Source organism: Siniperca chuatsi, linkage group LG4 (assembly GCF_020085105.1).
Source record: "Siniperca chuatsi isolate FFG_IHB_CAS linkage group LG4, ASM2008510v1, whole genome shotgun sequence".
In the NCBI taxonomy this organism is placed as follows: Eukaryota; Metazoa; Chordata; class Actinopteri; order Centrarchiformes; family Sinipercidae; genus Siniperca; species Siniperca chuatsi.
This window is the reverse complement of record NC_058045.1, coordinates 9,766,878-9,789,253: the sequence shown is the minus strand read 5'-3', so window position 1 is coordinate 9,789,253 and position 22,376 is coordinate 9,766,878. Positions and strand designations below refer to the sequence as shown.

The 22,376-nt window shown below is 40.2% G+C and overlaps 2 protein-coding genes across 3 annotated transcripts; both read left to right on the top strand.

The window, feature by feature from the left end:
- Nucleotides 1–937: 937 nt before the first annotated feature.
- Nucleotides 938–13,657, top strand: LOC122875215 (cingulin-like protein 1). 2 transcript variants are annotated; one of them, XM_044194107.1, is made up of 19 exons: nt 938–1,030; nt 2,324–3,339; nt 3,440–3,501; nt 4,465–4,558; nt 4,667–4,762; nt 4,858–5,006; nt 6,145–6,286; nt 6,395–6,607; nt 6,717–6,923; nt 7,048–7,152; nt 7,453–7,605; nt 7,837–8,007; nt 8,256–8,408; nt 9,755–9,844; nt 11,004–11,087; nt 12,275–12,399; nt 12,679–12,787; nt 12,879–13,042; nt 13,147–13,657. In XM_044194107.1, the coding sequence occupies exons 2-19, from the start codon at nt 2,353–2,355 to the stop codon at nt 13,220–13,222; spliced, it is 3,180 nt and encodes a 1,059-aa protein (XP_044050042.1). In that variant the 5' UTR covers nt 938–1,030; nt 2,324–2,352; the 3' UTR covers nt 13,223–13,657. The 2 variants fall into 2 exon arrangements, with proteins under 2 accessions (XP_044050042.1, XP_044050041.1); XM_044194106.1 differs by having other exon boundaries at nt 3,413–3,501.
- Nucleotides 13,658–14,434: 777 nt separating this feature from the next.
- LOC122875216 (aquaporin-9-like) lies at nt 14,435–19,614 on the top strand. Its single transcript, XM_044194109.1, has 6 exons — nt 14,435–14,774; nt 15,058–15,184; nt 16,230–16,367; nt 16,600–16,718; nt 17,604–17,821; nt 18,739–19,614. Exons 1-6 carry the CDS (start codon nt 14,673–14,675, stop codon nt 18,944–18,946), a joined length of 912 nt encoding a protein of 303 aa, XP_044050044.1. The 5' UTR covers nt 14,435–14,672; the 3' UTR covers nt 18,947–19,614.
- Nucleotides 19,615–22,376: the final 2,762 nt, after the last annotated feature.

Genomic DNA, 22,376 nt, shown 5'->3' with positions numbered 1-22,376 from the left:
TGAGATGATCAATGAGGGTAGTAAAGAAAAAAAATAGGTCAAACTTCTGAGTAGTTATCAAAGTAATCAGTGTGAATTAACAAAGTTCCAAAAGAGACCAAATAGTTGGTAGTTACTCATCACAAAAACAGAAAATTACACAATGTAGAGTTAACGCATTTTGTAAAACCTAAGCTGTATGACAGATAAGACCAAACATTACGAACTACATCAGAAAAAAAAGAACAGTTTTCACAAACTTGATGTTGAACGCTACAGATTTACAATATCAAAAATATTGCCCAGAATCGAGGTTGCCCTGGTAGCGTAGAGGTTTAAGGTGCTGACCATGTAACAGGTTTGAGTCTGGAGACCTTTGTTGCCTGTCATCTCTCCTGTCATTCCTGTCAACTCTCCAATAAAGTCATAAGGTGCCCCAAAAATTACCTTCACATACGTTATGGTCTATTTAGGCTCCAGCAGGCCTTCCATTCAGAAACCACATTTATTCAAGGGTTCATCATGCAAAGATGGAACTTGGCACAGGTAGCACCTGAATGATGGAAACAAACATTGGATAAGTTATTTCCCCACATAAACATGGTTCTACACAGAGAGATCAGAAACCCTAAATATGTCACAGGATATGTTTAGCCTTTTTCCCTAAAGGGATGTTCAGTAAAGACATATAAAGGACACTCTCCAGGTGTCCTTAAACTTTCAAGTGAACTTTTAACCTCCTTCATCCCTCTAACAGTCTTATCATATTTCCCACTACACACATGTCCAGGACTTCATTATCAGAATATTACAGTGTGATAAATGGTCCTGTTGTTCTAATCATTATTAGTTTCCTATAAATTCATATATTTCATCATATTAAGCACTTAGCAGCTGTAGTCATATGGTTTGAATATCTGACACAGAGCAGGCAGTGAACGCCTCTCTGAGCGGGACAGTGTGATCGTGTCCGGGCGGAGGCAGGACAGTCTGAGCTGACGGAGGAGGAGGAGGAGGACTCTGTTCAACACTCAGACTGGGAACACAGCGGGTAAGTTTTAGCTCAGATCGATGTCTTTATAACCAAAATTTCCTTCAAATAAGAAACACGATAGTGCTTCTGTAGCGACTTGCAGTGCGGCGCTCACTCAGTAGTAACTTTAGGGATCTTAATGTAGGCTACTTTTTTCCCACCTTCACTTTATCTGTCAGTATGTTCCTCCTATACTACTTCAATAGGACTTTCCGTTTTCTGTCATATTTTGCGTTTATGTGCCTTCATTTAATGTACCTGTATATGTTTTCCTAACTGTAACCTATTTGTTTAAAGTTAGGCGAAGTGAAGTTCCTCAAGCCTTAAACCGGATAAACGCAGATCCGCAGCAGTTACATGTTCATACCCTGGCTGTATGAGATTCACCGATAAACTGTGAAACCTGAATTTTAGAAAGAAAAGAAAAATTAATTGGCTAAATGCCTAGGAACTTGATTTTTAATTTATCACACTTTAAACAGGGTTTATAAGCTGTAATTAGTGGTGTTTTAATGGTTAATTAATCATTTACTAATGTTTCATAGAACAGTTATAAGCTATTAATAAGTACATCATTCAGGTTGCCAGGTTGTATAAAATCCTCCTTGCTACAAGAGCAAAGCAAGTATAATGCTGGAGGAGGATTTTCCACAACCTGGCAACCCAAAAGTTGTTCTCGTTAATGGCTTCTAACTGATCTATAAAGCATTAGTACATTATTTATTAAACATTAATAAAGCCATTATAAAACCCTTTACAATAGCTGCCTTATGTGCACTTACTCATTATAATAAATGAGCTACAATCTGTTGTGTTATTAAAGTGACTTCGTTCAGGATGGTGCTCTTAAGAAGATACCATTTTGTCTGCTGCACAACACCTCTTGTGTTCTTGTGTTTCAGCCTCACAGTAACATATTTGTTGACAAACATTTTCCTCAAGTGTTACACCATGAAGTGGGTGACGACACCTCGGAGACCTCGGTCAGTCGTAGTCGTCATGCAGTTGGCTCAGCTTTGGCTGTACAATAGTACACTGTCGTGAGCACACAGATGGAGCTGTTTTCATTGCACAGCAATATCAGGCTCTTGTCAGTGTCCATTTATTCTGTCTTTAAGTTGGCTGAGTGCAGCTGTGTGAGGAGCTGCTTGGATGTCTGTCATTGTGTCCCAGTGTGGCTCCGACCCTGCTCCAATGTTGTGTAAACACCAACCTCAGCTTGACCAACCTGATGCATCACTCTTTAATTCCCATGCAGGGTCAGTCTCCTTCACTGTCATTTTTAACATACCGGTTTTGTTTTTTCACCAGTTCATCTGTTAATCTGTTAAAGAGTAACGATGGAATCTCACAGACTGAACGGCTCTCCAGACATCAGGATACAGAGGAGCCACAAGCAGAAACACAGTCCCAGAGGCAGCCAGGACAACTTGTTTGGAGTTAGGGTGCAAATCCAAGGGATTAAAGGTCAGCCCTGTGTGGTTCTGAACAGTTCTGGCCAGGAGAGCCACCGGGACATCTCTGTCATCACTCACCAGGCAGGGTACAATCCAGGCATGGTGAGGAGGTCGGTGGATGAAAGACACTCTCCATCAGAGTCACAGAGGACTACAGCCTCCTCCGTGTTTCATTATCAGAAACACCCAGAGATTCTTAGACCTTACGACCCTGAAAGTAATAACCTGAACTTAGTCATTCCTTCAACAGCTTCAGTCACTCGACCCGGACAGCTAAACACCGGCTTTCTTCCTGAGACAACCCAGATTGTTAATGTGAACAAACCCAGGATCCCTCTGCCCGCTGAGGGCCCAGGGGAAGACCAGAGTGAGGTGACCCAGAAAAAGGCACCTCCCTCAGGTCGACAACTCCCTTCAAGGTCCCCAAACTCTGTGGAGACCGACTCCATCTTATCTGTAGGGAAGCTAATAAGCCAGTTTAACAGTAGCCAGCGCAGGGGAAGGGGAGGCCCAAGGAACAGGTTGGACCCAGAGCAGTGTCGACGGTCACGCAGCGTGGACAGCGGCCGAACCTCAGACTGCTCGTCCTCCTCCTCTTCCTCCAGCAGAGCCTCGTCTCTGAAGGGCATCAGAGGCGAGAGCCCAGGTGGGATATATCCTCCTGGGTCAGCCAGGGCTCAACTCCTCAGCGGAGAAACCTCTTTGGCAAGCAGGAGGGAGGAGAACAAGCCCAGCACACTGCTTAAAGGACATAATGGAAAAGAGACGATATCTCCACAGGCTGCAAAATTACCTCATAGAGCAGAGAAACCATCTATCTCCAGATCGTGCAGTGACCAGACTGATGACTCTGATGAAAGAGATACACAGGTAAAGAGATTTGTGCTATGGTACAGTTGTAATTTAAAAGGGTGTATTTATTTGCTGTATATGCCCTAACCAGGTCACTCCTGATCTTCTGAAAGGACAGCAAGAAGTAGACCCAACTGAAGACACAGCAAAACAAATACTGTTCACTTACCTCAAGGATGGGTAAGTACCCCTCAGCCCTGAGTACTTTTAGTTAATGTAATAGTTCGACATTTTGGGAAGTATGGTTTCTTGCTGAGAGTTAGATGAGAAGATTGATACCACTCTCATGTCTGTATCTACAGTAAAATATGAAGCTACAGCCAGCAGCTAGCTTAGCTTAGCGTAAAAGCAAGGCATCTTTATTTGTATTGCACCTTTTAAACACAAGAGGCAATTCAAAGTGCTTAACATAAGATGAAGCAATGCATTATTACAATATTTAACAACACAATAAAAAGCTAAGTAAAATGAGCTAAAATATAATAAAATTAGATTTTAAAAAAACTAGACTAAACAGGGGGAAACAGCTAGCATGACTTTGTCCAAATTATTACAAAATCCACTTACCAGCGCCTCTTAAGCTCACTAGGGAAACCAAGTTACAGATATTAGATCTTCTCATGTAACTCTCGGCCAGAAGAGCGAATAGCGTATTTGCCAAAATGTTGAACTATTCCTTTAAAACGGCTTAATAAATAAGTTTGCATTTGCACTTTCAACTGAAGTTCCAATAAAAAGTAATTTTCTTTTTTCTTTTTTTTTTACCCTACAGCCACCTTTTGGTGATTAGCTTGTGGTTGTGATCATGTAGTGTAGTCAGATAAGGGGGTGCGGCTCCAGCTGTGTGAGCTCACGCAGAAGTCAGGAATGCAGAGCATGAACTTGTTTTCAGCTGATAAAATAACTTCTTCACATGGAAAGCTTTTAAGATCCATCAGTGGGTTTTTAAGAAATATGTGCTGAAGTTGTAAAAAATATGCTGTGTACCTAAAGCAGGTTGAGTGAAAAGAGTTACACGTGTCCCTTTAAGACCACAAATTTGAACTGCCATATCTTTGTTCAGCAACTGACTAAATTTAATTTTATCATTACACTCTGTCAGCACTGTGATTGTGTTTGTGAAAAATTTTTCCTGCTTCTCAGGGCGACTGATGATGACTCCACCACCGAGAGGAAAGTCACGCTGCTGCTTGAAAGGGTCAAGTGGAAGACTGCTGAGAATGTGGAGGAGGAGAAAGTGTGTGTTGGGATGAGATGTTGATCACTGTTCAGCATGATTTAATGTCTTTGTCTGAAACTAACAATGATACTGTGTTGTTGGACGTCTCATTTTTCACATATGTAGGATTATGCAGCTGAGGTGAAGCTTTTGCAGGAGAAACAGGAAGCACTGGAAGAAGAAGTGTCTGAATTAAAGCAAAAACTGGAAACCAAGATTAAGGTGTAGTGCAGTCCCATCCTGCTGATTCACCTCCAAAACTCTCGCTTCCTATTCCTGTGACTGATGATGTTTCTTTCTGTTGTTGTGTTGTGCAGAATGAAAAGACTCTAGCCAAGGCTTGTGAAAAGGCCAGAACAGAGAAGAAGAAACTTCAGGAAGAGTTGGCCAAAAATCAGGAAGAGCTCTGCGAACTCAGGGACAAACTGACTGACATTGAGGCTGAACTTCAGTCTACCAAACAGGAGTAAGGATCTGACCTCCTAGCCATTCAACAAGTTTACAGTGAAAACTGTGCTATGTAAAAATGTGCAAATCTTATCAGCTAAAAGAGGGCTGCCATAGAGAAAAGTGTCTTATTTTAAACCCTTGAAATCAAGTAGTGTCTGATTGACGCTTAAAAGCAAAACACTAACGTCTTTTAAGTAACACGTAAGTTCGCTGTCAAGAAAACTGTTGAGCTGGGCTCTCTTTGGCAAAATTTGTAGTATTTGTTTCTTGTCGGCCCTTTAGGTGAAGACCGGCTGGGTGGGTAGAAATGGTTGTAATGGTCGTGGTTTGTCAAGAAATGCGCTTATTCGCTTTCTTGCCAAGAGTTAGATGATAAGATTGATACCACTCTTACGTCTGTACAGTAAATGTGAAGCTGGACCAAGCAGTTGATTAGCATTGCTTAGCACAAAGACTGGAAACAGGTGGAAACAGCTAGCCTACTATTGGCTAGCTATTTCTTAGCTTCTGGAAGTCACTGCTCCCAGCCAAGAAATAGTCCAGCACATGTTTTTTGTATGGATTAAACAAATGAGATATAACGTGTAAATGAGTGAGCTTTAGAGGTGCTGGTAGGTGGATTTGGACAGAGTCAGGCTAGTTGTTTCTCCCTGTTTCCAGCCTTTATGCTAAGTTAGCCGGAGGCTGGCTGTAGCTTCATATTTATCGTAAATAAGAAAGCAAATAAGCGTACCAAAATGTCGAACTATACCTTTAAATAATTCCTATAGGTGTCTATGTTGCAAAACAAAGTGTATCAAATAAAGTTATATGTTTTCCATGGATAGCAAATGAAACAGTTTTGAAATGCAGAACTAAACAGAATACCCATGTGCTTTAGCTCAGTGCTATGCTTCACTTTCTTTAACTAAGCCTCTGCTCATACTCTAAGGTCATTCAAGTGAACTGTGATGTATGATCTGATGAGGATCATTTGACTGAAAGCAGATTCAAATACCATTTGGATTAAGTGTGCAGATATTCCTTTTTTGTTATCTAGTCCTATCAAGTACCTTTCGAAAACTTTAAAGCAGGGCAAGCAGGCTTCTTTCCTGGCTATAAAATATGGAACTAAAATATACCTGTCTTTCCTGCATATTTTTGTATGTTGTCAGGCTGACTCAGATGAAGGCAGAGAGAGGGAGATCTAAGACGGAGATGAAAGACCTTCAGCAGCAGCTCTCTGAGATGCACGATGAACTGGACCAAGCCAAGAAGGTAGAGGTGATAAACACAGAGAAAGAAGTCCTTCTGAAGGTAAATGAAACCACATGGATAAGATACACTTCACAAATCAACAGCAGCTGTAAAGCTCTGTCACCGGACTTGAGGTAGTGACGTTGTATTTTGTTGGATGTCTATCAGGATATGGCGCAGCTGCGTGTGGAATGTCAGGAGATGCTACAAGTGAAGGAGGAGCAGGAAGAGGTTCTGCACCGCAGGGAGAGGGAGCTCAGTGCCCTGAAGGGGGCGCTCAAAGAGGAGGTGGAGACTCATGATAACTACATGGCCGCTCTGAAGGATGAATATGAAAATGAGCTGGAAAAGCTGCTCAGGGATTTAGAACTGGCTAAAGAGGTAACAGGGAAAACAAGCATTTCTATTATTTCTCTTTATTTCCAAAAGCTAAAATGTGGTTTGTTTTGCCTCTCATGTTCATCATTTGTTATTCCATCCTGTCTCCCAGAGCAATGCTCTGCTGGGTCAAGAGAAGGTGGAAGCAGAGGAGGAGAGAGGTGCAGCTAAGGTGCAGTTGAAGGAGCTGAGCCAGGAGAGAGATCAGCTGAGAGGAAAGGTGCAGGAGCAGAACAACAAGGTGGATCAGCTGAGTAAGGCAATCCAGGAGTATAAAATCACAGAGAGACTGCTGGAGCAGAGAGCAAAGCAGCTGGAGGTGGGACACGTTATGGAAACATGAGCAAAATATCTGATTTACTTTAGTTTGTTTCTTGATGTTTTTTATCAAAATCTATTCCGCCATTTTCTATGTATAACCCTATTTTTCCCTTGTTCTCCAGAGGGAAAAGCAGCAGGTTGAGGAAGCACTGAAAGATGTGAGGAGGAAAGAGGAAGAGATGTGTCAGTCTAACCAGTTGCTGCTCACTCGCTTGGAGGACGTGCAGGTAAAGCGAGGTTGCTGTTAGTTTTAGAGAAACAGGTTGGTGGCCTTGCGGTGGTCTAAGATGCATACCATGTAACAGCAACATCCTTTGTTGGATGTCATCCCCTCTCTCTTCCCACGTTTCTTGCGTCTCTACACTGTGAACTGTCAAATAAAATCAAGAATACCCTCAAAAATCTTTAAAAAAGAGAAACTGTTTGAATGGCATTAAGCCCATGACTGATATCATGACATGAGCCATTTTATATCCCCATGCTTGGAAGCTCACAGTCTCCCACTTGCCTTTGTTTTTCCCCCCTAGGGCAAGTTGACCAAGCTAAATCATGAGCACAAGGACCTGAAGGAGAAGCTCAAGGAGGAGAGGAAGCAAATAGAGGAGCTGTGGAAGACAAAAACTGAACTGGAGGATGAGAGGAGGCTGCAGGACAGGGCTGTGGAGCAACTGCAGAGGAAGGTGAGAGGTTGACCTGCACTATTTGTTGGGCCCTATGGGAAAATCCACCTTTTTTTTCTGGAGCCAAATGAAACCTGAAAATCTGTTATCTTAACCCCGAAGCCACATGTGATCAGCAGAAACAGCTCATATTTCTTATGCTTGGATTAGATGCATTATGCCCTATTTCTTTATACCTAAAGAGATCCACTTATCTCATCGTAGAAGCTCATTGTTTATCTCTGTGTTCAGATGAATAGCATCATGGAGGAGTGCGAGGCCTCTACAGATGTACTTCAGAACCAGGTCGATGAGGCCAGAGAGAAGAGTCAGAGGGAGTTGGATGAGCTGAGGAGACAGCTGCAGGAAAAGGGAGCAGAGCTGGAGAAATCCCGACAGGCAGCCAAAAAACTGCAGGAAGAGGTGTGGTTCTCATTGTCTCTCTGATTCATCAACATGTGGGTTCAACTGTCTTGATATCGAAAAATAAAATCAAATAAAAAGTCGACACCAGTATGGAAAGGAGTTATGTCCCTGTATATGTTGCCAAATATGAATAATTCTGTATTTGTTAAATAAAGTCTGACTGATTAACCATTGCCTAATAGCAGACGTTGCATATTACCTTATCTTACAGTGTGTGTTTGTTCTGTGGTCTGTTATGTGTTCAGCTGCTTCCTCTGGAGGAAGATCTGCGGCGGTGTCGCAGGGAGCAGCAGGAGGCCCAGCTCAGGGGCCAGCAGCTGGAGCAGAGGGTGGAGGAGCTGGAGGAGAGGAACGCAGCCACGGTGGGAGAGCGAGAGCGGCAGGTCAAACTCATGGAGGTAAACGTCTCAGCAACCAAGTATTGCACTTCCATAATGTTGGGGGATATCCTGACTTTTAGTCTCTAGTATGGGTCAAAGTCCAAAAACACTTGATCCTAAATTTCCCATAATACAACTCAATATCATCTTTCAGTAGTCCTTCTCTGACAAGCCATGTCCAGTTTGCAATCCAGGATTTCTGTTATAGGTTTGTGGCCTCTAAGCCCAAGCTGACTTCTCAGACTTTGGAAACCTCTCTCCAGAGCCACAGAAGTCATTATACAACTATTTTCACAGCTGAGTTGTACTAACTATGACTAGTAAACTGAACTTCATGTGTAAAATCAGTGGAGTGCCCCTTTAAGATGCTGTCAGAAGATAAGCATGCATCCAAATAATACTTATACTTCTCAGTGCAGTATGTAGAAAATAAATGAATATTAATAAATTGTTGTTGTTGAAACAAAAAGAACAAAAAATCCCCACACACTGCTTTCTCATTCCCAATATTTCTTTGATTGGACATGGGCATGACAATATTCTCACCACAAATTGTCTTCCTAAGATTATTGTTACTCAGCACCTGCAAAGAATTTATGAATTTATGATGCGACTCCTGAAAAAACTTGTCCTTTAGTCGCAGTTTAAACATAAAAATCATCCCAAAGTGGAGTTACAAGGTGTTTAGATGACAACAGCAATGTTCGCTGGCATGATAACATACTGTATATACTGTATGTTTGCTAAATCTAAGCTAATGATCATTTGGAGCTTTCACTTAGAAACTGTACTCACTCTTATTAGAGCTCATAGTCAAACAGTTTATCACAGGTTTTGAAGTGTTTATCTATTCAGGTGCCAGTATTTACACTCACATGTTCTTGTGAACTATAAGGGTGCTGAAAAGAGCCATGGCAACAACGTCTCACAGCTCAGCACTGTTTGTGTTGCTGATGACAAAACATTACACAGCGATACCAGTGTGTTGACACTGCGTATCGACCGAGGAAGCTCATGTTTACTGTACAAAGTTATCAGACCTGTCTGGGTGTTCTCAGGAATCTTCCTTCACTCTTCCCTCCCTTTCCAGTGTCAAACAATCACATCCATTCAGCAGTGAACAACTGTACAAAATCTTTACTTATCACAGGTTTTTCAAATATAATCTTTGTCTTACTGCATTTTTTCCACAGTTTTCTTCATATATTATTACCTAATACCCTTTTTAAAATTCTGAGTCAGTTTTCTAACCACAGCCTCAAGGAATAGATTCATCATGTCCTCAGTATTTGTAAACATGGCAGCAATATATATTAACTTGATGGTGATTTGACACATTTTTCATGTGTTCCCTCTCTTCTCAGGGACGTGTCAGTCAACTAGAAGAAGATCTTAATGATGAGCGCAGCAGTGCTGACCGCCTGATGGAACGATTAGACAAAACCAAAGAGCAGGCAGGTTTATTCCCTCACTGTCTTTGCTTTTCTTTTTGCTCTCATTTTGTATTTGCTCACATCTGTTTTTATCATAAACAGATTTAGGACTGAGTACTCAGATTTCCGCTCAGACACTGAAAGCTGCTGATTGGTGTTTCCAGCCTGGCTGTGAAACAAGTTTAGTTTTTTGTCTCTTAACGTTCACTTTGCCCCGAATCATGACTGAACCCCACTGACTTCATATATGTTTCTTCAGCTCTGAGCCTCACATCCTCAGTGTGCCTGTAAAGTAGGCCACCATTCATGGGAGCAAAGTGATGCAGACTAATTGACACAAAACACTGTTTTGGGTGCAGTGCAAAGACAAAAAACAGCAAACTATTGTGAGCAGCTATTCACACTCCCTTCAATGGGCCTCTGGATGTTATTAGAGAGGATTTAGATCTGATGTGGCTGCTCATACCAGACAGCATTTCCTCTGACTCTAGACATTAATCTGAAAAGTTTTCATTTAACCTGAAAGTGATTGTCAATAGGCCGTGCCCTTTTTAATAAGGTGCAGCCATGTTTTCAGTCAATATGGAAGGCAGTTTTAGCTACTTTATATACGTATATGTACAGTTAAGTTGTTTAATTCAGTGGTTCCCAATCTAGGGGTCGGGCCTCTCCAAAGGATCACAAGATAAATCTGAGGGGTCGTAAGATAAATGGGGCGGTAAAAGAAGAAAAAACAAAGTTCTCATACATCATTTGACCTCTTTGAGCCTTGAACAGTTATTTAAATGAAACCATCTGAGAAGTTTAGAGGGGAAATGTCTCTTTGGTGGAACTGCTAACAACTCATCCAAAACATGACAAGAGGCTCCAACTAGACGCTACTTTTTTATAAGAGGTCAAAAGACAAAAAGGTTGGGAAACACTGATTTAATATTTAACAATATGTTGAATTAATTTTTCTTTATGTAAAATCTTTATCTGTACAGTAACTAGTAACTGTGAGATAAATGCAGTAGAGTAAAACTGGAAGTAGCATGAAATGTAAATACTCAAGTAAAGTACAACTATCTCAATCTTGGACTTAAGTACAGTACTTGAGTAAATGTACTTCGTTACTTTCCACCACTGCTGAATGCTAAAAACTGTTTCCCTCTCCTCTCTCTCTGGCTGTGTGTGACAGATGGATCAAATGAGGAATGAGTTGATGCAGGAGAGAGCAGTCAGGCAGGACCTGGAGTGTGACAAGATAAGCCTGGAGAGACAGGTACTGGCCCCTTACCCCGCACAATGCCTGGATAATAAATCAGGATGTTAAAGTAGTGGGTCGTTAAACGAGTTAAATCTTTTTTTGACAAAGTCCACTTACTAACAACAGAAGCATCTTCAATCAGAGATGTGGGTTATGCTCTCCAAATCATATCCGACCATCTCTTATCATGTGACTGAAATTCCACAGGTCACATGATCTTTTATTATATATTCTGCCTACAGATTTGACATCTGTACGTTTTCCTATACTGACAATATGCACTTTAACATTTTAAATATATTACATATATTTATAATGTTTTATCTTTGTATGTGTTGTATCCTTAATATTTATCTTTTCTAATCTTATTCTTATTATCAAGATTACACATTAGCCTTGTAGCGCGTCCTCTAGAGAAGGCCATCCCCACATTTAACTGCACGTATTGAAAGTTTTATTGAAAATGAAGAATTTTTGTCAAGAATTTTTTGTTGTTAATGAAACTTCAAGCTTTTATTTAGGGGGTTGGAAATATATACATAAAATCAGGTAAGTTAATCAGTTATTGAAAAGAAAACTAAATTGACTTCTAAATGCATTTTGTGATGACTGATACCAACTTTTTGTTTTTATCTTATATTTTATTTTATTTGCCTCAGTGCAGTCCTGAAATGTTTACATCGTGGTTCAACCATGTTAAGCACTTTGAAAAGTGCTGTATAAATAAAGTTTCTTATTATTATTACTGTTATTATCTGCCATACCAACCCCATGTGTAACTCAGCAAACCCTACCTATCTGGCATTAGATGTGCAGGACATTCAACAGCACAGACAATCCTGCTTCATTACTCTCTGCTCACATCTAAATGTCACTTAAAGGTGCCCTGTGGGCTTTTCTTGTAAACAAACAAAGTTCCTGCAAACCTGCATTGTTTACATACATTTACTTGCTAGCAGTTTTCTTCTTCCCTGCCTTTTCTGGCACAATGCTGTATTTCTTTTAGATCAGTCAGATCTGGACTGTGTATCGCACCACCTGCCTGCATGCGTGTCCTCATGTTCTTGTACGAGAACAAGCAAAACTAGGACCCACTCAGAAAAACATTGCTCCATAGCGCTACCACTGGTCAAACACTCCTGCAGAGTACCTTTAAATTTTGCCTAATTTATGACATTCTTCTGTTTCATTTCCTCTGTCAGAATAAAGACCTGAGGACCAGAGTGACTCATCTGGAAGGATCACAGAAGACCAACCAGGATTCACTTGTCTCCAAGCTTAACAGCCGCATCCAGGAACTTGAGGAAAGGCTGCAAGGAGAAGAGAGGTGAGCACCTGCACATTAAATAATGACCTTATAGATCTTAACAAAAAACATTTACAGACATAAATGTATACGAGTTTGTATTTACCAGGATAACACTTAGAGGACACTTTGGATAATGGTCCTTTCAGATACTTGACTGTAGCAGTAGAGCAGTGAACCCACTCATATCACTTTCCCTGTGGTTGTAAGAGTGAGAGTATCTGTCCGAACACAGTAGGAAGGTGTTGAGTTACAGGAAGCTGCAGCAGCGATGTGATCTCTTGGTGCTTTTGTCTTCAGAGACAACAACAACCTGCAACAAGCGAACCGCAAGCTGGAGCGCAAGGTGAAGGAGATGAAGATGCAGGCCGACGAGGAACACATCAACCTGCAGAGCCAGAGAGACCAGGTAGACATGTATTTAACCCCAAAGTTATCAAGTAGTCGGGAGCAGCAAACTTGACTCATGATTCAATATCTCACTTTTGTGAACTCTGCAGCTGACTCAGAGACTGAAGACGGCGAAGAGGCAGATGGACGAGGCGGAGGAGGAGATCGAGCGTCTGGAACATGCTAAAAAGAAGCTGCAGAGAGAACTGGACGAGCAGATTGAGGCCAACGAGCAGTTTCATGGCCAATTGAGCACACTGCGGAACGAGATGAGGTGACCACTCACCTTCTGCCACTGAGTTTCTGTGTTTCATGTACATCACGTGTAAATCACGTTGTTCATTAACTCTAGTAATTTAACTTTTTTTGCATTAACAGGCGTAAGAAATCACCTCCTCTGATTAAGGTTGTGGAGGACGACGTGAACAACGTTGATGACTTTGGATCTGATTGACTGACGTGTGATAAAAACAAAATGCTGTCCAACAGTCATTTCTGGACTTTATTAAGTGACGTTGGACTTAACTGTGAGGAATCCTTGATATCATAATTCAACATAATTCCATTAACAACTCAGGTGCGTTTTCATAATGTTTCCAGTTGTGAATAGCATGTCACCTTGCCAAGGCTGACTTCTTGTGGCAACATGTATAACTACAATATCTGACAAACTGATGTTTTACAATGCAACAGAGAAACTCGCTTATTTACCTTTACTCACATTGATTGATTTGTTCCCTAAGTTATTCCTTTTGCGGTGTGAGTTAATTCAAATCTTAAAATAATGAATAAATGTATTGCAATGCGTTTCCAACATTCCCTCATGTTTATACACCTCCAGAAACTCTTGAAATAAATCCATCTGTATGATGTTTGTCTGTGACTACCAGTGGTGGTAGAAGTCTTCAGATCCTTTACTTTACTAAAAGTAGCAATACAACACTGAAAATACTCCACTACAAGTAAAAGTCCTGCATTCAAAACTTTACTTAAGTATTAGCAGCAAAGTTTACTTAAAGTATCAAAAGTGAAAGTACTCATTATGCAGAAAAATGGACCCTGTCAGTGTTTTCCTATTGTATATGATGTTGTTGGATTAATATTACTGCTGCATTGATGTGTGTGTTGCATTTTACAGCTGTAGATGTTTATGGCTGATTTTAACTACTTTATATACTGTTTAATCTACAGCAATGCATCATATTCTATACGATCATATGTTTGTATTGTCGCTGTCCTGTGAGAACCACGTATCTCTAAAACGTCAACTTTTCATGAGCTCAGAAAAACAGCCCTGTTTTCAGCTTTGTGACGATGCATTTTCCAGCTAAACCAAGGGGGCTTTAAATTGTTTATTTATCTTAAGAAGTAGGAGATCGTAACCCATAAAGGAAATGCTTAATCCTTCAGTTTATCAGAAATGTTTTTATTCTAAATCGGAAAATTTGGAGATACATGGTTTTCACTGGACAGGAAAGGTATGATACATTGTGATCTGAAAAGTAACTAGTAACTAAAGTTGTCAGACAAATGTAGTGGAGTAGAAGTATAAAGTTGCATTAAAATGGAAACACACAAATGTAAAGTACAAGTACCTTGAATGTGTACTGTACTGGTGACTACACACACAAATAAAGAAAATCTGATTTGAATTTGTGTTTAATTGAGATACAATACAAATCACACCTGTCAATCACTCTGCCTGTCCTCTGCTGTGAAACTCTGTTGTGTGTTAACACAAGGCGTACAAGAGGAGTGTGATGGTTGTACAAATGGATCAATGGTCTGTGCTGAAAGGCTGCAGTCGGGCAGAGGTGGAGATTTGACATGAGAGCTCTGATCAACTCCAGAGGTTCACACTGCTGGACATCTGGTAGTTTTAACAGCAGTTGGCACAGTGATACATGGAAACACAACACAAGAGAAGCATGAGGCAACACTGCGCTCTCAAACATGGAATACTCAAGGAATTCCTGGCAGAATTCCTGGGAACATTTGTTTTGGTTGTAAGTAGCATTTAGTATTATAAAACTGTATTACTGTACTTTGTATTATATAAACTTTTCACTTTACACAATATGTTTGCTTTAGAAGTTGTTGTGTGAAGTCTGAGATCTTGTTTATATGCTAATTTCAGTTAAGTGTTGTGCTCCAGACTGCTCAAACCTATGCTCAGAAATGTTCTTGTTCCATATCTGCATTTCATGATGTTATCTTTGAAAAGTGATGTAAGTCAATTTAACAGATTGTCAGTGAAAAGCTGATGTTCTCTTCCTCTCTGTTTGTCAGTTGTTTGGATGTGGCTCAGTCGCTCAGACCGTCCTCAGTCGAAACACCCTGGGTGAGCCTCTCACCATCCACATCGGATTCTCTGTAGGACTGATGATGGCAGCGTATGTTGCTGGTGGAGTGTCAGGTAAATGTGATTTAATGAACTTCTGCAACTAATTGTTTATTTCCACTCAAGTAGAACTTGTCTCACATGAGCCAGCACACTCCACTAGCAGTCTTTGATATGGTACTGTGAATTTAATGCACGTGCAATACAATTTAATGAATAATTGCCAATGGATGTTGTTGAGATCAATTTCCTACTCTACTTGGTATTAACATCCTGTCAAATCAACAGAAAAACATCATCAGTTTTAATAATATAGTTGTTAACAGTTTGTTGTTTGCATATTCAGCTTCTTCTATTTGATCTACTGTTTAGCACTACAGACTCTATGATGCATTGAAATAATTCATAATTAATACAAACAACCTGTGCCAGAACATATACAGTCTGACAGCTTGCTTGTATCTGTTGTAATGAAAACATTGTTACTCAGGAGGCTTGCATCTTGTAATAATCTACAGTAACTTTATGGCTTCCTGTCCAGCCATGTGCCACCTCCACGGCTCCAGTGTCAGCAGGAACGTGCCAGCTCTCTGTCCAGATTCAATAAATGTGGACTGACCATTGATTGGTTAGTGCTAGTGCACAGCCTCTCTGAGGTCATACATAACCCTGGGCACTGAATGTCCTGCAAACTCCATTGATCATAGGCTATGTTCATCTGTCTCTGACAGAGACCAGACTCGGTCCCAAACGAGATTGCTTATCTGAGCAAGGACCAAATAGATTCTATAACAGAAGACAGATTGCTCACAGATTTTTAATATGTTTTTAAAAATTAAAAACTTGCAGTATGTGAGCACAGCTTGATTAAAAATAGGACCAGAATAATGCTCCCTTTTGTTTTTTTGACTTATAGGTTGAATGTCTAATATGTGACCATCATTCTGCCTCTTTGCTTGTGAACATACATAACAAAACCCTGCACCGCCCCGGGGGCCACTTCCCTTCTGCTGCCCCTCGTAAATGTGACAGCATCGCTAATGATGGAGAGAATATCATGCCGGCCAGCCACCCCCACCCACGGCGCCTCTCTCACTCTCTGCTTTGTCCTCCGTCCCAGGGGGCCATGTGAACCCTGCTGTGTCTCTGGCCATGGTGATTCTGGGCAAACTGAAGATCTGGAAGTTTCCCTTCTATGTCATCGCTCAGTTTCTTGGTGCTTTTGCTGGAGCTGCTGCAGTCTTTGGGTTATACCACGGTGAATACACCTGAGCTTTATTCCTTTACACATGCATATTAAACCATAACAGTTGGTAATGATCTCCAAAAGCTTAGTTTCTCCCAAACTTGAAAAAGAGCCAACACTCTTAAAACGGGAAGTGTCATCATTCTGCTGTCACAGTGAAAATACTTCAGCTGCATGTTCATCAATGTAAGATACTAATGGATCCCTGTGCACAGTTACAACCATCGATTTGTCCTCCTCACAGATGCTTTCATGGACTTCACCAGTGGGATTCTGTCAGTGACGGGAATCAATGCAACAGGTCACATCTTTGCTTCCTACCCTGCGAGACACCTGTCAGCCCTCGGCGGCTTCATCGATCAGGTGTGCTCTGGTTGCTGTGACCCAATGACCCCTCTTGTGCATCGCCGTTCCCATTCAGGCTCTAAATACTGCGAAGTCTGGCAAATGTAGCTAATGCAAAATTGATTGTCCCATTTAGTCTGTGAACACCCTGTCTTTTGCTTAGTTTTGGGTCTAATGACCCATTTCCTGGCATTCACTGGTAGGTCAAATCTATACTTAACACCATTTTCCGTCTTTTTAGTCTGCGCAGTGATCCAAAAATAACACGTCTACCAGCTTAAAACTGTTGAAAACCACATCAGGTGAACCACTGAGATAAGTCTAAACAGTGTGACTGTGCTTATGTTAATATTTCCTTTTGAATATCTGTGTAACAGTGGTGCTGTACAGGTTGCAGTCCCTAAATACTTTTTGTTTAAATAATAAATAGCAGTTAAAACCTAGATTTGAACAATTAAGATTAGATTTACTTGTTTTAGTGATACATATCCAGATTGTTGCAAATGTGATTTTAATGTACCCATACAGCCTGACTACTATACAGGTTAATTCTACATATTTTATTTATTAAAAAAAACATTATTATAAAAAATATGATATCTACACAAAGACATTCATATACTGTATATACATACACACTTTTACCTACATATACTCAGATATACATGAATTTAAAGTAAACAAAAGCTTGTCCGGGAGAGGTAGGAAGCCAAGAGCTTATACAAAGACCTCTGTTGATCAGAAGAAACAGAAACAGAATTACATGAAATAAAAATAATGAGGGAAAAGAAAATTAATCGCCGCTGTAATTGTGAGGTTACCAATGTTTTTAAAAGTACTGTTGATCCTGTAACCTGCCTAAACTCTGCAGTTTATTAAACAAATGACGATCTGCTCCTGCAGGTGGTGGGGACAGGTATGCTGGTCTTGTGCATCCTGGCTATCATTGATGGTGGAAACATTGGAGCTCCCAAAGGCGTGGAGCCGCTGGCTATTGGTCTGATCATCATGGCCATTGGTGTGTCCATGGGGCTGAACTGTGGCTACCCCCTGAACCCTGCCAGAGACCTGGGACCCCGACTGTTCACAGCTGTAGCAGGATGGGGGATGGAGGTCTTCAGGTAAATGTACAGCAGAGGAAGAAAGATCCAGATTTTTTCTCAATTTTTTTCATGTTAAGTCTTTTGTGCGATTTCTCGCATGTAAATCAGATGCAGGCTATTATGTTATGTGTGGGTCTTGTTGCAATGATCAGGTTGGTCCTTGGAGAATGGAGTCCAAATACACCATCATTTAAAAACTGGATAGAGTTATTATTTAGTACAATGTCATATGACAAAATGTTATTAAAAAAAAAACAGGAAACATTTTAACCATAAAAAAATATGGAATAAATATGTTACATCTGAAGGGAACACATATAATTTTATTAACTTATATAGTATTATTCTTGTTAGACTTTGGATTGTATGCATAAAATGTTAGATGTGGACTAATGAATTGTAATCCAGCTACATTATGAGTCCATAATGGCAGAATGAACAAAAAGAACAAAAATAAATGTTACTGCTTAATTTTCAGCAATTGGATGTTATGTTTGTTTGTCTAACTTTATGTAGGTTATTTTATGTCATTGTGAAAAGTGATTTTGGTTATTTAAAGAATTACATCCTATCTTTTTTTAAATGAATTCAATCCAATAATAAATAAAGGGATAACTAGACAGCTGATAAATTATGATATATACAGTATACACACACACACACACGCACAAATATATATATATATATCTATATATATATATATGCCTGACTTTCAAATCCTCCAAATTGGATCCTTTTATTAGATTTCTTAATCAAATTTTTGTATTGAAGTAAACAGACCTGAGCTACTTATATAATGTCACATGCACTTGACAGATGCAGTCGATGCTTGTGAAGCATCAGTGACCTACAGTGGCCTCCCTGTCAGCTGCTTGTGAGACTGCCAGAGACGTATTTAACTCTTTCCTTTTCTTTCTTTTTATGCTTCCTTTTAGCACTGCAGACTACTGGTGGTGGATCCCTGTGGTGGGGCCCATGGTGGGGGGCGTAGTCGCGGCCGTCATCTACTACCTGTTCATTGAGCTGCACCACCACCGTGATGAGCCGGAGAAGCCCCACGAAGAGGAGGAGGAGGACGAGGAAGATGAGGAGGACGAGGACATCAGTCTGAAGGATAAATATGAGATGATCACCATGAGCTAAAAAAGGATATTAACCTCCAGGACTAACTGGTTAGAATCAGCTGTTTTACTGTCAGTCAGGTGAAGTGGAACACCACACAAGGCTTCCTCTGTCAGTGAGCTCTCTTTGGCAAATCCGTTAATAGCAGGATAGGCTGTAGTTACTCTTCTGCTTGACTTTATGCTCTGCAGAGACAAGCTTTTCAGCTCAGTGTTGACAACATTAGAACATTCACATTGACAACATTGTGTCAAAACACAAAGTAAAATAAATTAGGAAACGTTTTAGATAGAAAAACTGCAGATAAATAAGCGATCTGCGATTTAACTTTTTATGTTTCATGTTTCATAAACACATTCTCAGTCATGTGTGCTTCACATTGTTATGACTTTTCATGTTGTAAATACTGTATTATAGATATTAGACGCAAAATACCCTTTGGCTCTATTCACTTGGAAACAATTGGTACTGGACTAATAGTTTTACACGCCTGCCAGTCTCATTTTAGGTTTGCTCCCATTTTCTTCAGTGGTTGTGATGATATTATCTGTATATTCACTTAAAACTTTTTTGTTTTTTTTGTTTTAACTTATAATTCTTTTCTTCTATTGCAAACCTCCTGTTGACTATTAATATTTGTATTTTACTCAGTGTTGTTTTGTCTACATTAAAGTTTCTACAAATATCGATTTCATAAGAGATATTTCACTTCAGGGAGTCATATCGGATACTCCATCATCTTTTGCATTTATCACTGAAAACTGCAGTTAAGCCAACTGAGTTTGTTGATGTAATGTTCCTCTCAGCATTTACACCATTACCGAGTATATCCTCATACATCCCTTAAATTGTTGTGTAGGCTTTAATTGTCTATGTGATAAAGTGAAAGAGGACAGTAAAAGCAGACATGAATGTATGAAGTACATTTATTAGTCTAAAATTGAACACCTTCACCGACACAAGCGATGGATCATTTGTGTTTAGTTGTTAGGATTGCAGAGGATGATTATCACCTTACAGTGTCAGCTCAGAGCATTATGCTGTAAAATATTTCCTGCATGAGCTGATTACTCTAATTATTACCCATTTGCAGATCAAAGATGATCTGATTCACAGGGATGTCCGATTTGAACTCTACCAGGAACCTCAGGCGGTGACTCCACTGAATTCAAAAGTTTACTTGATGATCCCCTCCAGACTCCACAGAAAAGTTACTAAAATCTACTCCTCCCTCACTAAAAAATCCAGAAACTATGAACATGCGAATATTATTCATTTCAAATGTTCAACTGCTGGACACTGAAAAGATTCAAGGTTTTAAATTTCCACATCACACCTGTATAAGTTGCATATTGAACCATGATTGGCTTCCATGTGCACACCTTAAAACAGAGAAACTTTTTCCCATAGATAGAAGAATTTGAAAACATCCATCTAGTGTCAAACGCTGCACATTTCATCATTCTGCACAGTTAAAGTCAAACATCTAAACGAAGCAACAATAAGTCAAATGTTTTATTTGGACTTAATGTGTAGGTGCAAGTGATCTCTCACCTACAGGCCAGGCTTTGAATGATGTGGGACGATGTTAGTGACGGGCTTCTCAACATAAAAAAAAGAAACAGTATTCTGAGAACTGGCTCTGTAAAAGTCTCCTTGTCTCTGTGAAATCACATGGACACACCAAATACGTTCAATATGAGGCTGTTACTTCAAAGCAGCTGTTACCTTTAATTAAACTGATATGTATTAATATTAGGATGTCTGTAGGTTGTTTGAATTAAAGGAAAGACTTGATTTGATAATAACAGGTGGGGATTCCTTCAACTGGCAGCATATTGTAATGACTAGTCACTTTATTTCTTGCAGCAGCTAATGTTTTCATGAAACATACTAACTAAATCTGACTAAATCTATGCAGACTGACTGCACAGAGTCAGATAATTGATAATCTAGTGGGCATTATCTGATACTGAACAATGAACTGGGAGTTATATTCTTTGCTGCCACTGTTTCCATTCTTTGTATTGCACTTCAGGGTCAGCTGCTCATTGGTGCGAGTGTTAGCTGCCACTCAGTTCAGTCTGGGTGCCACTCAGCAGGCCGGTGCCACTTTTACAATCACGCTTTGTCCGTGCACGCGGAGACAAAGGGTGCTGCTTATCGGCTGTGACGTCAGCTCCTTGCTCAGAGCTGAAACTCCAAATGTAGCATACTGACCAGTGTTAGTAACATTGCCCCCTCTGCTAGGACATTGTTTTAGGCACAGAGTGACATCAGCTTGAAGATAACTGTGAGAAAATGGACTGCAGCATCAGTAAAAACAACAATATAAACTTCCTGGAATACAACTCACCTCGCCTGCATTATCTAGAAAATATTGAAACTAAACTCTTGTTGTGGGTGACTGTGCTCGTTCATGTCACAACCAGCGGCTGCAGCTGAGGATCCGCATTGAAAATCAATTGCAGGCCACATTCCATTGCATGTGCAAATGGGTGCTTCCAGGATCTGACATACACTTTCCAGTGGTTGTTACATCATCAAACACACTCATGAGGAAAAAGTAATCAATAGGTATAGGCAATGAATAATAGAGTGTGTATCAAACACATGGATTATACTGGGAATAAACTGCTTACTTGGGCAGGACATTACAGCAAGCGGCCATGTGACTAAGGAAAATAAAAGTGTCTGAGGGGCTGCATTTCCCTCTGCCAATTTCACTCAAATAAATAGAGCATTACTGAGCCCACACACTATTTGGAGTTCCGAGGCTGAAGTTGTCAATAACGGCTGAAGTACCGTTCGATGGAAACAGAGGGGATGAGGAACTGCATGTGGCTTTGTGGTGCTGATGTTGGTGACTCGCAGGCAGCTCCAAAACCCCCGGTCCCAACACGTCACAGACAGCAGCAGCTACTCCCTCTGTTGTGGGCGCCCCACTACTACATTCAAATGAGTGAACAACTTTACAGGAACTTAACAATATTTAGGAATGTACCACAGTAAAGTCTAAATTCAGGATACAACTTAAACAGATTATAAGTTAAAAAAAAAATTAAGAAATGCATCTGCACACTTTGATCTCTGCAATATGGACTTATCACAGTTAAATTTAGGTCAGAGACCTTCGAGCATCAGCATCGTCATTATCTAGATACTATGCTCACTTTTTTCCTGTTGATGCTTGAAGATCTCTGACTGAAATCTTGCCTCAATAAATATATACTGCAGATTGGAGTGTAGATGTTTTTCCTATATATTTTGTTTTACTAAGTCTGAGATTCAGCAGCTCCAACAAGCCTTTATTTGGTGAGCAGGGAGCTTTATGGAGAAACTGTAAAATGCTCAAAATTAATGAGGTTCAGATATCTTAACTTTTAGTCCCTAATATGGATCAAGGTCCAAACACACTGAAACTTGTACTTCCCATAATGCAACTCAATAG

Excerpts from the sequence above, each read along its gene's own strand:
- LOC122875215 (XM_044194106.1), top strand. The coding sequence starts at position 2,353 with ATGGAATCTCACAGACTGAACGGCTCTCCAGACATCAGGATACAGAGG. Across the intron at positions 6,287-6,394 it reads AGAAAGAAGTCCTTCTGAAG|GATATGGCGCAGCTGCGTGT; the intron begins GTAAATGAAACC and ends GATGTCTATCAG. Across the intron at positions 9,845-11,003 it reads TAGACAAAACCAAAGAGCAG|ATGGATCAAATGAGGAATGA; the intron begins GCAGGTTTATTC and ends TGTGTGTGACAG.
- LOC122875216 (XM_044194109.1), top strand. The coding sequence starts at position 14,673 with ATGGAAACACAACACAAGAGAAGCATGAGGCAACACTGCGCTCTCAAA. Across the intron at positions 15,185-16,229 it reads TGTTGCTGGTGGAGTGTCAG|GGGGCCATGTGAACCCTGCT; the intron begins GTAAATGTGATT and ends CCTCCGTCCCAG. Across the intron at positions 17,822-18,738 it reads TGGGGGATGGAGGTCTTCAG|CACTGCAGACTACTGGTGGT; the intron begins GTAAATGTACAG and ends GCTTCCTTTTAG.